This window comes from Thalassophryne amazonica, chromosome 7, assembly GCF_902500255.1.
Source record: "Thalassophryne amazonica chromosome 7, fThaAma1.1, whole genome shotgun sequence".
In the NCBI taxonomy this organism is placed as follows: Eukaryota; Metazoa; Chordata; class Actinopteri; order Batrachoidiformes; family Batrachoididae; genus Thalassophryne; species Thalassophryne amazonica.
The window spans coordinates 76533258-76549902 of NC_047109.1; the positions used below are offsets into that span (position 1 = coordinate 76533258).

At 42.0% G+C, this 16645-nt stretch overlaps 1 protein-coding gene across 4 annotated transcripts in view; it reads left to right on the forward strand.

Moving 5' to 3' along the window:
• The first annotated feature begins 3902 nt into the window (after positions 1 to 3902).
• cacng6b (calcium channel, voltage-dependent, gamma subunit 6b) overlaps positions 3903 to 16645 on the forward strand; it is a 30192-nt gene continuing 17449 nt past the window's right edge. For 2 of the 4 annotated variants that reach the window (XR_004561838.1, XM_034174612.1), the window contains exons 1-2: positions 8205 to 8922; positions 14562 to 14636. Coding sequence is in view for 1 of the 4 variants with exons in the window: in XM_034174612.1 (XP_034030503.1) it covers positions 8559 to 8922; positions 14562 to 14636 (439 nt within the window). In the remaining 3 variants the exon portion in view is untranslated. Of the gene's footprint in view, positions 3993 to 4333; positions 4467 to 8204; positions 8923 to 14561; positions 14637 to 16645 lie in introns of those variants that run through there. The other 2 variants (XR_004561839.1, XR_004561840.1) reach the window with 2 other exon arrangements.

Here is a 16645-nt window from a genome sequence, read left to right on the forward strand (position 1 = left end):
AATCCGGATCCGGATCGCCTCCCAAATTCAGTGGAGTATTCCATGCCCTAATATCTGTCTGTGGTGTAAATTCTGTGAGAATCTGGGAAGTAGTTTTGATGTAATCCTTCAAAGCCTTTATAAAGTGAAATCTTGATCCAGAATCCAGATCCAGATCTGGATCACCTCCAAAATTCAGTACAGTCTTTCATGCCGTAATAGCTATCTGTAGTGAAAATTTCATCAAAATCCATGCAGTAGCTTTTCAGTAATCCTGATAACAGACAGACAAATGAATAAATGCCGATGATTTTATTAAGTCCACAAAGGATGTAATAACAGCTTTACAAAACAATTCAGCTGATGACATTCTGAAAACAGTAAATGAAAGAACGACCATACTTCAAAACACTTGACACTGTAATGCTTCAGAAAATGATTTTTTTATTTAGCTCATCAAAAATAACTTAAGCAAATAGCTTGAATTGAAAACCATTGCTTCAAAAATGTTTCAAAATGCCCAAAACAATAAATAAAAGTACAGTTTTAGCAATTGATTAACTTGTTCAAAATGCCCAAAGCTCAGTTTTAAGGAAACAGTCTTTCAAAAATGATCACATCAATCAATAAAACCTGTCAAAGAATACTCTCAGTCATCCAGAGAAGAAGAGGAAGAAAACACAGAAGCAGTATTTGTTATATGGCTGGGGGGGCCTGGCTGCCGGTTTGTTTGTCTTTTGGTTTCCTCCCAGGTGGCTTGCGTTTGGGACTGAGTGGCTGTGTTGCTGAGGCTGTCAGGACCTCACCCTGATCACCTGCGACTCGTCAGGACTCACAGCTGTGGTGCATCTGGATGGAGTGGAACATGTTGGCATTTAAGACTGGAGTGCACAGTGTGTATTTGCCAGAGACTCGACCTTGTGACCAGACGGGTGAGATCGTCGTCTTGGGAGCCATCTCATCAACAGCGGATGCTGAGAACGTCCAGGTTTGATGCACAGTCTGTGAAAGAGGAGGGGGTGAGGTCTCACGCTCGTCAGCACACTTCCTGAGGTACGTTAGATTTTGTGACTAACAGTTATACAGTCAGTAAATGTGGTGTCCCTCACACCTTATTGTATTGAGCTGTTTGTTAGTCATGTATCAGCTTCCACTGCGGTGGAGTTTTGTGAACTGGATGTTCCATGCCTGCAGGTTGGGAAGCTGATCAGCAATCAAGCCAGGAAGTGTTTGCTGTTTGTACACCTTTAAGTGTTCTGTGTGTAGAGTGTGGACTCACATAATGGTTCCTTCTTTCACAGACTCGGTTGTTGCGGCCACCTGGGGGGTGTCGGCGGGGTCCTTGGGTCCGAAACAGCTTATGGCTCTGGACCGTTAGCGCTGCTGGGAGCGCACCACGCCAGACCGCACCTTTCTGTTATTATATTTTCACTGTTATGTATTAAATTCAGTTAGCCTTTGTACCGTGCTCTGCTTATTTCATACTGGGTCCTTCAAACGCTGGTCGGTTCTCCGAGCTGCGTCCGACACATAACAGTATTTTGCACTTGTAAAACAATCCTGTAATGGAAATCATACATACTTGGGTGTTTTTGGCAGTAAGCAGATATAAAATAGTAGGTAATATGAATTTTGCCTGCTATTTTAAACAGAGATGGAATTTTGGGCAAGAAAAATCTGCAGTGTGCGACTGCCCTTAGACCAACAAGTCCAGTTACTTATGGCCCCTTCACACATAGTGCAAAGTTTGGATGGCATTTGGACGGGAACGGCGAAACAGTGCAAAACAGTTTGAAATTAGCGCACAAAACATCACTCACAAAGCATCGCCCCGACGGGCAGGTGTGCACAAACCCTGTGCGAGAGTTTGTGCACGCGCCGGTGTCCGTTGAGCAGGAACAGTGCCAGGTGCACCACAAGGCAACGCTTATGTGGAAGAAATAAAAACCAGCTGGTACCTGTGGGACCACATCGCGCTGCTTATGTGGAATAATTAAAAAAAAAGAAAAAACACATCACCTGGGACACAAACTTGCACCTTTTAAAACCTTTGATTCCCAGTCAGAGACTTTACCACCAAGCTACAGAGCTGTTCTTTGAAAGCTGCGGGAAGCTGCCTCACATCAGGAAGGACATGGAAGTATTACAAAAAAAAAAAAAAAATTAAATACCACACCATATAAAAACAAATTTATCAAGCAAGCAATACAAATATGATCTGTCTGTTCCTCTGGTGATGACCCATGTTCACAGATGTACAGTCATGAAATGACAGGAATGAGAAGCAGTGTGCGCTGATCATGTCCACATCTACTGGTCAGGTGCGTCCAGTCGGCCGCGCGTGTATTCTGCCCGACATGCGTGTCTTGTGGACAGTGAGCCACAGCACAGACACTGTGTCATGTGGAACGGAGTTCAAATGGGCGACGTGATGGTCAGATCGCCTGCTGCGTGTTCTGATTTGAGGGTGCATTTCAACTTTGCGAGCTGTCAGTGTCCGTTCTGTGTATACGCTCGCTTGCTGCAGCTTGTCGCCACGCCGATATATGTTTTTATTTATGTCCATGTAAATACAGCAATCAGAGACACACACACACAGTAGACAGTTGTTAGTCCATGACTGTCCAAACACAATAGGTGTTGTGTAGCTGGAATGTCCAGAATGATGTATGACCACAGCTGCTTCTGTCAGAAGTCACGGCTCCCGTGAGTGGAGCGCACACACCCACGTATCTGTGTGTGTGTGTTTGCAAAGTCACACTTGTGGGAAACATAGACAAATTTCACAGCAGTACGAAAGTGATTGTCTGTAGCTGTTGTCATGCCAAGAGTGCGACTGGCCACACATTTTCTAAGTGAGCGGTGTTAGGTGTTCGTGTGTGTCACCTGGAATTTGTCTGGCACCTGCCACGAGAAGGTGCAATGGGTTTGCACAGTGCATACTTTGTCTTTCAGGCACTTGTGTGCACAAATAGTTGTAGCAACAGGTGTACGATCCGTTGCCGACAGGAATGACATTACACGGTTTGCACATGATTCCTGTGTCATGCACACTAAGTGTGCACTTCGTCCAAACTTCGCAGTATGTGTGAAGGGGCCCTTAGTGAATAACCCGATTCATGCTGGATTTTATGGTTGCAAATTGAGTTTTGTGACCATACTCGTAATCCAGCATGAACATCTGCAAATCATCAGACACAACAAGGTTATATTCCCATTCTAATCCAATTCCATTGTTTGCACAGATTATTTCTCTGTAAGTAATTCGGTTGGCGAAAGGGTGTGGGCGGCTCGTCAAAGCTTACCGTAGCAGTGTCTTCATGCCAAACTGGAAATTCTGTGAAAAGACCCACAGATTTCGCCATCTTGTCAGCTGCACTGAGTTAAATTCATGGTAAATCCATCAATCAGTCCAGTTAAATCTATGCATTTCGGCATTGTCCTCCCTGCACTAGTTTCTGTCGCTCTCAGCTGACAGCGCTATTAGTGACACCTGTGCAGCAATGCGGGTCAGGGGGCGGAGTAACACATCCAATGTGAAACAGTTTTAATATTTTGCCACGTCCACGCAATATTTTATGGTCTGAAATCTCACACGATTAACCAGTCAGATTTGCGTAAACAAATGTAATTGGATTAGAATGTGTTTTTTAGATACACACTGTGTACACACTGATTGGCTCAGGAAATGATTGACTGCTTTGACTCACTCCAAACACCAAGTGAAACAACTGCTTCAGAAAGGGCGACATCTTGTAGACAGTAGCTCCTCCGACCCGTTCAGAAAGAATTCCTGGCTCTGCCCCTGGTATGGAGTACAAACAGGGTGAGTATCCAGGATTAACCACCCAGACTGCACCCCCCTCCCCTCTTACATTCACTTCCCATAAGCCTTACGTACCTCCCTCCCACCCCGCTTCCTCTCTCTACTCTCTCACTCCCATCACCGCTCTGCTCCTCGATTAAGTTTCAAGCGTCTCTCCCTTCAGAACTGAACAACATACAGCAAACAGGTCAGACTGATGTTTTTTTTCAAAAACTACAAGACTACTCCTTGTTTCTTGCTTTCTTACATACATGTGTTACACAGATGACATTAGATGCTGCTTGTGAAAAGACACAGTCTTCATTTTTCATGACTGCAGACGTTTGCCACATAAAATGAGCTTTTCCTCTGCTCAGATTGCTGTACAACGTAGGCCAGCACACATTAGGTTGTCGCTGCATTGCCAACCACAACCACAGCATGGCTGTACTGGAAAATATTTAATTCCAGTGGAAGCGTTCGTCTGCATTATTGCTCCAGTAGAGTACCCGACCGACCATGCTCGAACCCTTCTGACTACCCTGTAGCTGATATGTGATCAAGTTTTGTAATTCTATGAGCACTAAGTGTGCTGTCAGCAGCTGCACTCAACTCGATAGTCTTCATAACGCTTAATGTCGGAGCAGGATTCTCGCAGGGGAGTGACTCTGGAGTTTTACAGGTTTGCATGAATTTGCCATAATTTGGAGAAACCATTTGGCTGTATTGTAAATTTTTAATTTATTATTCTACAAAAGCGTACCGCAGAGTAAACTACTTGAACTGTTATTACCGCTGCCAAGGAGGTTGTGTTTTTTGTTGCTTGTCTGACTATCACTTAGTTATTAGTTATAATATATGTTTGTCAGCAGGATATCTCAAAAGGACAAGAATGAATCTCAATGAAATTTGATAAAGATCAGGTGTTGGTTCAAGAAAGCCTTGATTCAATTTTCTTGCAGATCCAGAACAAGTAGTGAAGCCTTTCTCTGATCCCGATGCCACAAGAGACGACCACAAACTAACCCCATGAAACATTTTTTTTAGTGTGCATGTCTTGAATTGAAGAGCCATTTCAGCATGAAAGAAAAATAAGGTTTTTTTTTTTACATGTACACATTTTAGTAAGTTCTTGTAGTCTTGTTCTTGTTGAACATAGACTAACAATGGTTTTCAAATAAACATTTTGATTATAAAACTGGAGCTTTTAACATGAAATTTCTTCTGACTGAAGTGAAATAAATGACTAATGTTAAAAAGAAGGTAACAATAACAATTTGCATGAACATTTCTGAGTAGAACAGAAGCAAAAAAAAAAGAAGTGATAATAACATAAACAAACTAATGTGGCTACTTAATAACACCAAAACCTTTTAATTAAGTTGGTCCAATTTCATTAACTTTGGAGCTGACAAAGTATAAAGTAAAAGTTGAAATATGCTATGAATATGCTAAATTATTTAACTAAATGGTTTACTAAACTTGACACATTCTTACTGTACACATCTCATGACATTTACTCAGTAATGCCTGGAAAAAAAAAAAAAATCCTTGCAAATTGTTACATTGGTTTTTGAGCTTATCCAGGCCGATGATAAACTCATGCCATAGCAAAGGCTTCACCGTGGCATGAGCTCATCAGTCCGTTTGTCATCCGTCCATCTGTCCGCCATCCATTCACAATTCATAGAAAGTGCAGCTTCTCCTTCACTTCTTGATGGATTTTGATTTCAGTGGTTTTGTTTGCTTTATTTAAGCACTTTTCACAATCTTTTTTTTTTTCATAATTTTGAAATTTTAAATTTTAGGGAAAATATGGGGTTTTTTTTGCTGTAAAAACTGTAAAATTCACCCAAAATGCTTCTCCTTCAGTTCTTGATTGATTTTGATTCTGTTGGTTTGTTTGCTCTAAGCACTGTTCTTCATGCAATTTTTTAAATTTTTTTGTTTTTGGGAAAATATACACTGAAAACAATGAAACAGATCAAACACGACAGATACAACCCCTGGAAAAAATTATGGAATCACCGGCCTCAGAGGATGTTCATTCAGTTGTTTAATTTTGTAGAAAAAAGCAGATCACAGACATGACACAAAACTAAAGTCATTTCAAATGGCAATTTTCTGGCTTTAAGAAACACTATAAGAAATCAAGAAAAAAAAGATTGTGGCAGTCAGTAACGGTTACTTTTTTAGACCAAGCAGAGGAAAAAAATATGGAATCACTCAATTCTGAGGAAAAAATTATGGAATCACCCTGTAAATTTTCATCCCCCAAATTAGCACCTGCATCAAATCAGATCTGCTCATTGACATTGACCCTATGTGTCTTTTTGCAAGGAATGGTTTTGCAATTTTTGCTCTATGGCAAGATGCATTATCATCTTGAAAAATGATTTCATCATCCCCAAACATCCTTTTAATTGTCCAAAATATCAACATAAACTTGTGCATTTATTGATGATGTAATGACAACCATCTCCCCAGTGCCTTTACCTGACATGCAGCCCCATATCATCAATGACTGTGGAAATTTACATGTTCTCTTCAGGCAGTCATCTTTATAAATCTCATTGGAAAGGCACCAAACAAAAGTTCCAGCATCATCACCTTGCCCAATGCAGATTCGAGATTCATCACTGAATATGACTTTCATCCAGTCATCCACAGTCCACAATTGCTTTTCCTTAGCCCATTGTAACCTTATTTTTTTCTGTTTAGGTGTTAATGATGCCTTTCGTTTAGCTTTTCTGTATGTAAATCCCATTTCCTTTGGTTTCTTACAGTTCGGTCACAGACGTTGACTCCAGTTTCCTCCCATTCATTCCTCATTTGTTTTGTTGTGCATTTTCGATTTTTGAGACATATTGCTTTAAGTTTTCTGTCTTGACGCTTTGATGTCTTCCTTGGTCTACCAGTATGTTTGCCTTTAACAACCTTCCCATGTTGTTTGTATTTGGTCCAGAGTTTAGACACAGCTGACTGTGAACAACCAACATCTTTTGCAACATTGCGTGATGATTTACTCTCTTTTAAGAGTTTGATAATCCTCTCCTTTGTTTCAATTGACATCTCTCGTGTTGGAGCCATGATTCATGTCAGTCCACTTGGTGCAACAGCTCTCCAAGGTTTGTTCACTCCTTTTTAGATGCAGACTAACGAGCAGATCTGATATGATGCAGGTGTTAGTTTTGGGGATGAAAATTTACAGGATGATTCCATAATTTTTTCCTCAGAATTGAGTGATTCCATATTTTTTTCCTCTGCTTGGTCTAAAAAAGTAACCGTTACTGACTGCCACAATCTTTTTTTCTTGATTTCTTATAGTGTTTCTTAAAGCCAGAAAGTTGCCATTTGAAATGACTTTAGTTTTGTGTCATGTCTGTGATCTGCTTTTTTTCTACAAAATTAAACAACTGAATGAACATCCTCCGAGGCCGGTGATTCCATAATTTTTGCCAGGGGTTGTACAACTGGCCTATGAATGTGAAGAAGCAATTAGTTGAGACCCTTGAGGTGTTTGTGAGACTATTGCAATGACAATAATGTGTATTTTGATCAAACAGTTCAGGAACCACTGGAGTGATTGCAAACGGTTTGATATAGAAAAGCTTTTTATTGTGCTAGCAACATCTTTGATTTATTTTTACGTCACACCACACACTTTTGCACAGCTACTATTGTGTTGCTGCAGTGATACATAAAGATTGTTGTTAATGAGGTCATGTTGGGAATTGTCTATATAAAACCTCTGATGCTGTCAGCACAAAGATTGGAATTAAGTGATCCACCAACTGTGAATTGCCTGCCGGTGCGGCCCTCCTGACCGGCTCTCCTAAACGTCTCCAAGATCTGAGCTGTTGGACTGAACACCAGGGTCAATTACTGCACCCCCCCCCCCCACTTTGCCAAAGGGTTTGGTCTTGAATTATCGCCTCTCGCACACCATGTGCCCAGTGACTGCACTGTGACTGACATTGGTTAAAGACCCCTCGCTCACAGTGGTGAGTAACCGATACGACTCTGTGGGGGCAGATTAGCAGTGATGGCTGGTGCGTGTCATGCAGGACGGGAGGTATTTGTGGTAACATGTTATCCCCTCAGACCAAACGGAAGCTGTGTCAAGGCCACACACATTCTACCTACTTGGGGATGAGCTCTTGTCACTTTGTCTGGGATAATAGAAGACAGGTTGCCCAGTCTGGTGTTACTGCTCACCTTGACCCCCCCCCCCCCCCACCCCATTCCTGCCAACCACACACACCAGATGACTCCACTATCTCATCCTAGCCAAAATTGTTTCTTCATCTGAAGCAAAAATCTGCCTTTCGGGGAAGCACCATATGGCTTATCTATTTTTGGCTGAGAACGTGTCACACGGTTTTGTTTGAGGAAGGAATACTGGAGATGCTGATAAAGCTGATGGAAATTAAATATTACACTGGTGATGAAAGGATTTTGTTCTTGTCAAGCATATTCTGGCGGTACTTTCATCTTTCTTTTTTATCTCTCTCTCTTTCACAGGACTGGACAAAAAACAGTCACAGGCTCTTCTGGTCCTTGCTACCGCCCCTCTTTATTTTATTGCTACTTTTATTGCATCCCCTTTTCTTTTATTGGTACTCTTTCTATTCAGACCACTTCTTGACCCCCTACTCATTTGACAGTTTCTCCATTTGACTATCCATCACAGAATAACTGGTAGCTATTTCCTGTACCATCAGAGCACTGTTCCTCCCCCCCTCTTTTGTGGGATCTGACAGGTAAATTTAGCATGTGGTCCAACTTCTTTGTGCAGCAGGATGAGGAAGGTCGCATCGGGGTGGCGGGGGCTGGACATGGCACAGCCCTGGGTGGGACAAAAGTTGGCAGGGGACAGAGGAGGATGCAAAAGATGAGTGACAGTCAGGAAGGGAAGATCAAGCTGGCCTTCTTTGTGTCAATAATTGGCATGACCCTGACGGTGTTGGGGATGGGGACAGAGTTTTGGGTGGAGCTGGCCCAACCGAAGAATTTCAGTGGCAATGAGACATGTCAGATGGCCCATTACGGCTTGTGGAAGGGCTGCATCCGCACTCTGTGGGTGGCCGACATCGATCCTGAGAGGACAAGCTGTGGCCCCGCTGAACTACCTGGAGGTAACACCTCTCCATGTGCATGTGCGTGTCCATGGGCACATACATTTCTGTGTTTAGGTTTCAGTGTCAATTAATCAGTCTGTTCTCAGAGATGTCTCACACGTAATGCTTGTCAAAAGAAAATGTAATTAATTAATTAATTAATTAATTACTTTCCCAAAGTGTTAGCTCCTTTTTGTTTTTGTGCAGATGGTTTATCTGGCAATGCAAATGTGGTGGTGTTTGTGTGAGTATTTGAAGGAACGGGAAAATTATATTTTCCCTCTGACAAAATACTTGCATCTGTACTGTTCTTACATCGATATGTCCAAAATCTTTCACACATTATGTACAGTACTGTGTAAGAGTTTGTAGTGTTTTTTTTTTGTGAATGTGACTTTACTGAGTCTTTTTCCAAGTATGTCAGCAAATGACCAAATTTTAAATGATTAATGTCTCCTCAAACCACAATTATGACATTATTAAGAAACAAAGGTGAAAAAAAGAAGGAAAGACAGAATGAAAAATCCAAATATTCCATAAAATTTGGCCTAATTTAAAAAAGAAGCTAATATGGTACTGTGCATCCAGAAAGTATTCACAGCGCTTCACCTTTTCCACATTTTGTTATGTTGCAGCCTTATGCCACGTTCACACTGCACGCCACACGATGCCACAAATTCGCATCCCTTGCCTGGCAATGGACGCCCTCCATTGTCCGGTGTGTCGCTCTGCTTGAGCCACATTCACAGCAGACGCCACACGACACTACAAATTCATCATTTGCTGCAGGAGCTGTGTCTGGATGACGGCCATTTTCAGCGGTACTTCCACCTCTCCAGGACCCAGTTTTGAGGAAGCTCCTGTCCCGTTTGCGCGCACATGTGAACAATTAAAAAAAAAAGAAACTGGTTGTCGCTGCTGCTGCGGTGCCACTGCTGCGGTGCTGCTGCTCGCTGTCCCCTCAAACTCTATCATAATTGTGTTATAAACCAGTCACCATTTGTTTTATTATACATCTGTGTAGTTAATAAATAAAATAATCTTCACGGACGATTTGTTCGCGTGCGCATGTGAAAAAAAAAAACGGCTGCTGCCGCTCCTGCGGTGCTGCTGCTCGCTCTCCCCTCCAACTCTGTCATAATTGTGAAATAAAGGACAAAAGGGACATAAGTCCTGCTCACAGGCTGCTGCCAGAGACAGGACATGTCCACATCAAGTATAAACTCCAGACATCTCCGCGTCACTACATATCCAGTCCCCAATTGGTCATTGCGACGCAACAACATGAAAAAGTTCAGATTTTTCAACTTGGGGAGGAGGGCAATGCGACGCGATATAGCGCCACAAACGTGCCAATCGCTCAAAATCACTTCATTCGCATCGCTTCATTCGCATCCATCGCGTCATATTGCGTGGCTTGAACTTTTGTGGCGCCACAACGCGTTCTTCCATAGGGATTACATAGCAACCTGTCGCCGCCGTCACTTGCGTGTCGTCCGGTGTGAACTCGGCATTATTCCAAAATGGAGCATATTGTTTTTTCCCCTCTGAATTATACTCACAACACCCCATAATGACAATGTGAAAAAGTTTTTTTTATATTTGCAAATTTATTAAAAATAAAAAAATAAGAAATCACATGTATATAAGTTTTCACATGCTTTGCTCAGTACTTTGTTGATGCAGCTTTGGCAGCAATTACAGTCTCAAGTCTTCTTGAATATGATGCCACAAGCTTGGTGCACCTGTCTTTGGGCAATTTTGCCCATTCCTCTTTGCAGCACCTCAGGTTGGATGGGGAGTGTCGGTGCACAGCCATTTTTAGATCTCTCCAGAGATGTTCAATTGGATTCAGGTCTGGATTCTAGCTGGGCCACTCAAGGACATTCACAGAGTTGTCCTGAAGCCACTCCTTTGATATCTTGGCTGTGTGTTTAGGATCATTGTCCTGCTGAAAGATGAATCGTTGCCCCGGTCTGAGGTCAAGAGAGCTCTGGAGCATGTGCCTTTTACTCAGGGGTGGTTTCCCTCTGGCCACTCTACCATAAAGGCCTGATTGGTGGATTGCTGCAGAGATGGTTGTCCTTCTGGAAGGTTCTTCTCTCTTCACAGAGGAATGCTGAAGCTCTGACAGTTTAGATGGGTGGACAGCTATATGAGTCCTGGTGGATCTAAGCTTCTTCCATTTATGGATGATGGAGGCCACTGTGCTCATTGGGACCTTCAAAGCAGCATAAATGTTTCTGTACGCTTCCTTGAGACAATCCTGTCTCAGAGGTCTACAGACAATTCCTTTGACTTCATGCTTGGTTTGTGCTCTCACATGCACTGTCAACTGTGGGACCTTATATGTTGACAGGTGTGTCTTTCCAAGTCATGGCCAATCAAATGAATTTACCCCAGGTGAGCTCCAGTTAAGCTGTAGAAACATCTCAAGGATGACCAGTGAAAACAGGATGCACCTGAGCTCAATTTTGAGTTTTATGGCAAAGATTGTGAATACTTACGTACACGTGATTTCTTCATTTTTAAATTTTTTTTAACTAAATTTACAAAAATCTCAAAAAAACATTTTTACATTGTCATGTCAAATTTTGAGGAAAAATAATTTCATTCATTTTCCACATAACAAAATGTGGAAAAAGTGAAGTGCTGTGAATACTTTTCGGATGCACCGTATGATTCACAATATAATAACAACCATAGAGCACCGCATTTGTTTGTGTGTTTTTCATGGAGGTTATCCTAGGTGTCCCTGGAGGGACCCGCCTCACATTTGGCAAAGTGGTCCTTGATAGGCTGGTATGGTGTATGTGTTAATTTCAGTAGACTCCTTAAAGTTATGAATGTACAAATGTTTGTCATCACTATGGTCCTGTCTGATGCATTTTCTTTGATTTAATAAATAAAAAAATAAATAAGTCATACTACAAGGAAATATGCCGAGCTGGCCTCTTTGAAGGAAATGGTGGGTGAAATGGGAGCTGTTGCTTTCTGCTTGCACTGATGATGTGGTTGAACTGAGAGCTAAAGTTGAACAGCTAACGGCAGAGTTTTCCAAGTTGGAAAATCAGTGTGAGGATCTTGACTCAAGATCCCGTCGGAACAACGTAAGAATAGAGGGGGTTCCAGGGGACACGGTAACTAATATATACATCATTGCAGCCCTGCTTAAGGACGCACTACAGCTGGACAAGGAGCCGCTACTGGATTTAACACACCGAAACCCCTCAGCCGAAGACCCGTCACGGTGTGTGACCGCGGCCCATTATTACAAGGTTCCATTATAACAGTGACTGTGCAGACATTTTGCGGCTTGCGAAAGTGAATCAATGGCTGTCCACTGGTGATACGAGGATCTGTTTTTTCCCGACCATACTGTTAAAGTGGCCCAGGAGGCTTTTAACAAAGTCATTTCGGCAGCTACGTGGCATGGAGAGGGTGCGCTACTGTCTCTTTTACCGACTGAAGAGCAGCTACAGAGGCATCTAAAAAGACTTTGTTTCTGTAGACGATGCCAAGGCATACATACATACATACATACAAGATGAAGGTTGGTTGATATTTTTATACATTACCTACCTGGTCCAGGAATGTAATACCTCAATTTTTTACAGTTGCTGGCTGTGTACGTTGGGTTATTTTGTTACTCCTGTTTATTTTAATAGTTCATTTGTGCAGTACGCACAAATGAACTATTAAAATGCGCCGAGTGGATTGAAATTACATTGTGATAATGCCTTATTTGCACAATGAGTGTTTTTGCCTGTGTCATAGCTGTTTATTTAATTTGTTCTCAAACTATTTAACTTATTTTAAAAACTTGTCAATATTATATTTGTTTTTTTTTACGTTTGTGTTCATAGGAGTGCTATTATTACATTTTGATTCTGTGGGAGTCACTTTTCCTGTTGTTTTGTTTTTTATATACTTTTTTCTTATTGGTTTAACTTGGCTTATTCACTGAGTTTCTGTCACTAATTGATATATGGCAGCAACTGTTTTTCTGTTTTGTTTTTTCTTTTCTGTGTGCGTGTTTGTGAGCCCTGGCTCTATTGGATGTATTTGGTACTTTGTTTATTTTTAAATCCTAGCCCGCTTGGTTCAGGCACATCCATTTGTTTTATTACTTGGAATATTGGTGGTATGGGTAATCCTACCAAAAGGTCAAATATTATTGATCACAGACTATCATTATATGTGGATGATTTGTTATTATATCATAAATGGCAACCTTTTATTTCATATTTCACTGATTTGCAGGTCTTACCTGACTGAGGGCTGGGTCATGCAGTTTCAACTATGTGCCTTTTTATTCTACTCATTGAGTTGGGGTAGTTGGGTGTGCATATATATGTGTGTGTGTTTGTCTCAAGGTGTGTGTTTCCTTTTTTGGGGTGGGGGGGTGGGGGTGGTTGTGGTTTTGTAGGGTTTTAATATATAAAAATCTAAATATATCTGCATATTTATATCTTTACATATTGGGGAGGAGGTGATGGTCTAGTGGTTAAGTGTTGGGCTTCAGACCAGAGGATCCTCAGTTCAAAACCCAGCCAGACCAGAAAATCATTAAGGGCCCTTGGGCAAGGTCCTTATCTCCTAGTTGCTCCCGGTGTCAGCGCCTTGCGTGGCAGCACCCTGACATTGGTGTGAATGTGAGGCATCATTGTAAAGCGTTTGAGCCTCTGATGCACATGGAAAAGCGCTATATAAATGCAGTCCATATATATTGCTGCTTTCAATAAAAATATTTGGAAAAAAGTCTCTGTTTTTCTTTTTTGCATCCATATTTACACAACCCTGGCTCACTTCCCAAACAAAGGGCGGCCCACTGATGCTGTGTCTGCCATCTCAAGACCGGCCATCCATCTTCACTGCCTCCTGCAGAGGAACATGACGGCTCAATGATCACACTCTCAGAAAGAACAGACTCAGCTGACTGTGATGGCTTAATGTATTCAAACTCAAGAAGCTGATAAATGGTTTGTCTGTGCCAGTTAGTGATCCCTAATGTATAAAAGCACAAACACGCGTCAATGTTTGAGCGTTGGTGTATTCGGTGGGTGAAAGTCCTCACTATACGCTTGTGAAGCCAAGTGGAATCTGACTACTTCACAGTTTTTGTCTAAATATAGAGAAGGGGAATCGAGGAAGAGGGCCAGACAGAAAGTGAGGGCGAGTGTATGTCTAATGCAGTATTAACTATCCCCCCTGCGTTCCTCCCCCTCCTGACGTCTCCTGCACCCTTCACCTCCTTCTCCATCTGTGGCTTTGCTTTATCTGTTCTTTTTCTAATCACCTCTCCATCTGCCCCACCTTACTCCTTTGCTTCTTTCCATCATATCATCTTCCACTTACTCCTGGTTCTTCTACCACTGTGCTCCTCCTTTTCAAATCCCCATCTGCCCTGTCTACCTCTCGCCTGTCCACTCTTTCTCACCCTCTCTGGCAGCACCATATGTGCACCACTGGACTGTGTGTGTGTGTGTGTGTGTGTGTCTGGGTGCTCTGGCTCCTGCGCCACATTTGGATATAAATAGGGATGATGCCCAGGAGGACAGAGTGCATGGATGCATGAGGGAAACATCAGAGAGGACCAGCAGCCGTCCGTAGGCGTTTGCACGTGTACGACCTCATCCTGTCCTCTTTATTCACAGAGTCCAACTGTACTTACTTCAAATTCTTCACCTCTGGGGAGAACGCAGTCATATTCAAGAAGACGACTACCAAAAGTGAGACACTGCACTTTCACACACCCCCTTTTGGTTCACCTGTACATTTTGTTTCTGCAATTAATGACAGTTAGGATGAGCAGTCAGTGTCCTGAATATATGGACACAGAAAACATTTATGTTTTCCCACCACTGCATATTGGAGTCCAATGCAAACATTTAATATGAACTCAAAGAGTGAACATTCAGATTCTGTTTGAGGGTATTTGCATCAAATAAACTGATGTGTAGGAACTCAAACATGTGGGACCCTGTATTAAAAGGATTTTACACTGTATTTTACACATTTTCAACAATCTGAAAAACAGATATGAATGTTTTTAGCCAAAAAAATACCCCATTCACAACTAGAATGTCAAATAATCAGTCAATTTTTTTTTTTAACTATTAAATGATAAATTCACTTAAAAACAAAAAACAAAAACAACAACAAAACAACAAAAACCTTGAGCCCTGTTTGGACAAGAGTAGTTTGACATGCGGAGGTGTGTCATGCAGTCATCATCAGAGTTTCCGTGCAAGGAAACTGTACAAGGATCCATAGAAATTACCTCAGGTTGTACTGCTACCATGAAAAAAACACACATCAAACATATTATGCAGAAAAGGAGTTTCCCCACCCCCTTATGCAGGTACTCAAAGAGGCATTTGGAAGACCATCAATTTGGCAACAACAGATTTGACATTCACACTCATGTTTTATTGGAATTTCTGTATCAGCGCCTCTATTCCCTCAGAATGCAGAGTTAAAAACAAACATGAAATCAGTGAGATGGCACAAGTTGGTTTATGTGAATCAGCCATAAATAATACAAATGCACTTTGGTAGAAACATTACTCCACCTTCCCAGATAAAACGAAACCTGTCCGAAAAGGGCTTTAGTCGTATTAAAACATTATTATCAAACAAGGCTCTGAATGCTGTTCTTACCTTTGACAGTCACTTTGTTTGCAAGTAGTACTTTTTAAAAATAGTGTTCAGGAGGCACGGGGACTTAGTGGTAAACAGTTGCTTCTTGGAGAAAAGGTCCTGGAATCACGTCCCACATCATGCTTTCTGTGAGGAGTTTGCCTGTTCTCTCCATCCTACCTCCAAAGACATGAAGGATAGGTGAATTGGAAACTTTAAATTGACAATAGGTGTGCCCGTATGTATCAACCCTGCTATCAACTGGCCAGTCTGTCCAGGGTGAGCCTCGCCTCTCACCCACTGGCTGCTGGGATAGGCTCCAGCACTGCCCATGACTCTTAAGTGGGTATAGAAAATGAAGGCACGAAAGTTACTCCACTTAAAGTAACGAGCAGCATAATGCTAATAACCTACTTCTTACATTGTTGAAATGTCTCTGTACAAAATGTCTCAAGAAATGCAGCCAGTTTGATGTAAATTCAGTGATTTATTATTTTTTTGCCACTTATCCGGGTCTAGGTAGTGGTGGCACCAGACTAAACAGCTCTCTCACACTTCTCTACCCTTGGCTAAGTTCCTAGGGGATCTGGAGGTGTTGCCAAGGCCACTGGGAAATAAAATCCTTCTAGTGTGTCCTGGGTCTTCCTATGCCTGGAAGAACTCTCTCGGGTGATGACCAAGGGACATTCTTGCAAGATGTCCGAACCACCTCAGCTAGCTCCTTTCAATGAGAAAGAGCAGCAGCTCTACTTCAAGTCCCTTGTGGACATTTGAACTTCTTACCCTGTCCCTGATTGTAGGTTCAAATACACAACAGAGAAACCGCTTTTCCATTATTTGTATCAGCGACCTTGTTCTTTTGGTCAGTACCCAAAGATCATGACCACAAGCGAGGATAGGAGCCTAAATAATCTGGTAAATTGAGAGCCTCACTTACCTGTTTAGATTTTTCTTCACCACAACAGTGTGGAGGTGCTGATCCTCATTCCAGGTGCTTCACACTTAGCTTCAAACTTGCCCAGTGTGCATCAGAGGTCACTGTCTGATGAAGCCAACAGAACCACATCATCTGCAAAAAGCAGAGATGTAACTCTGAGGT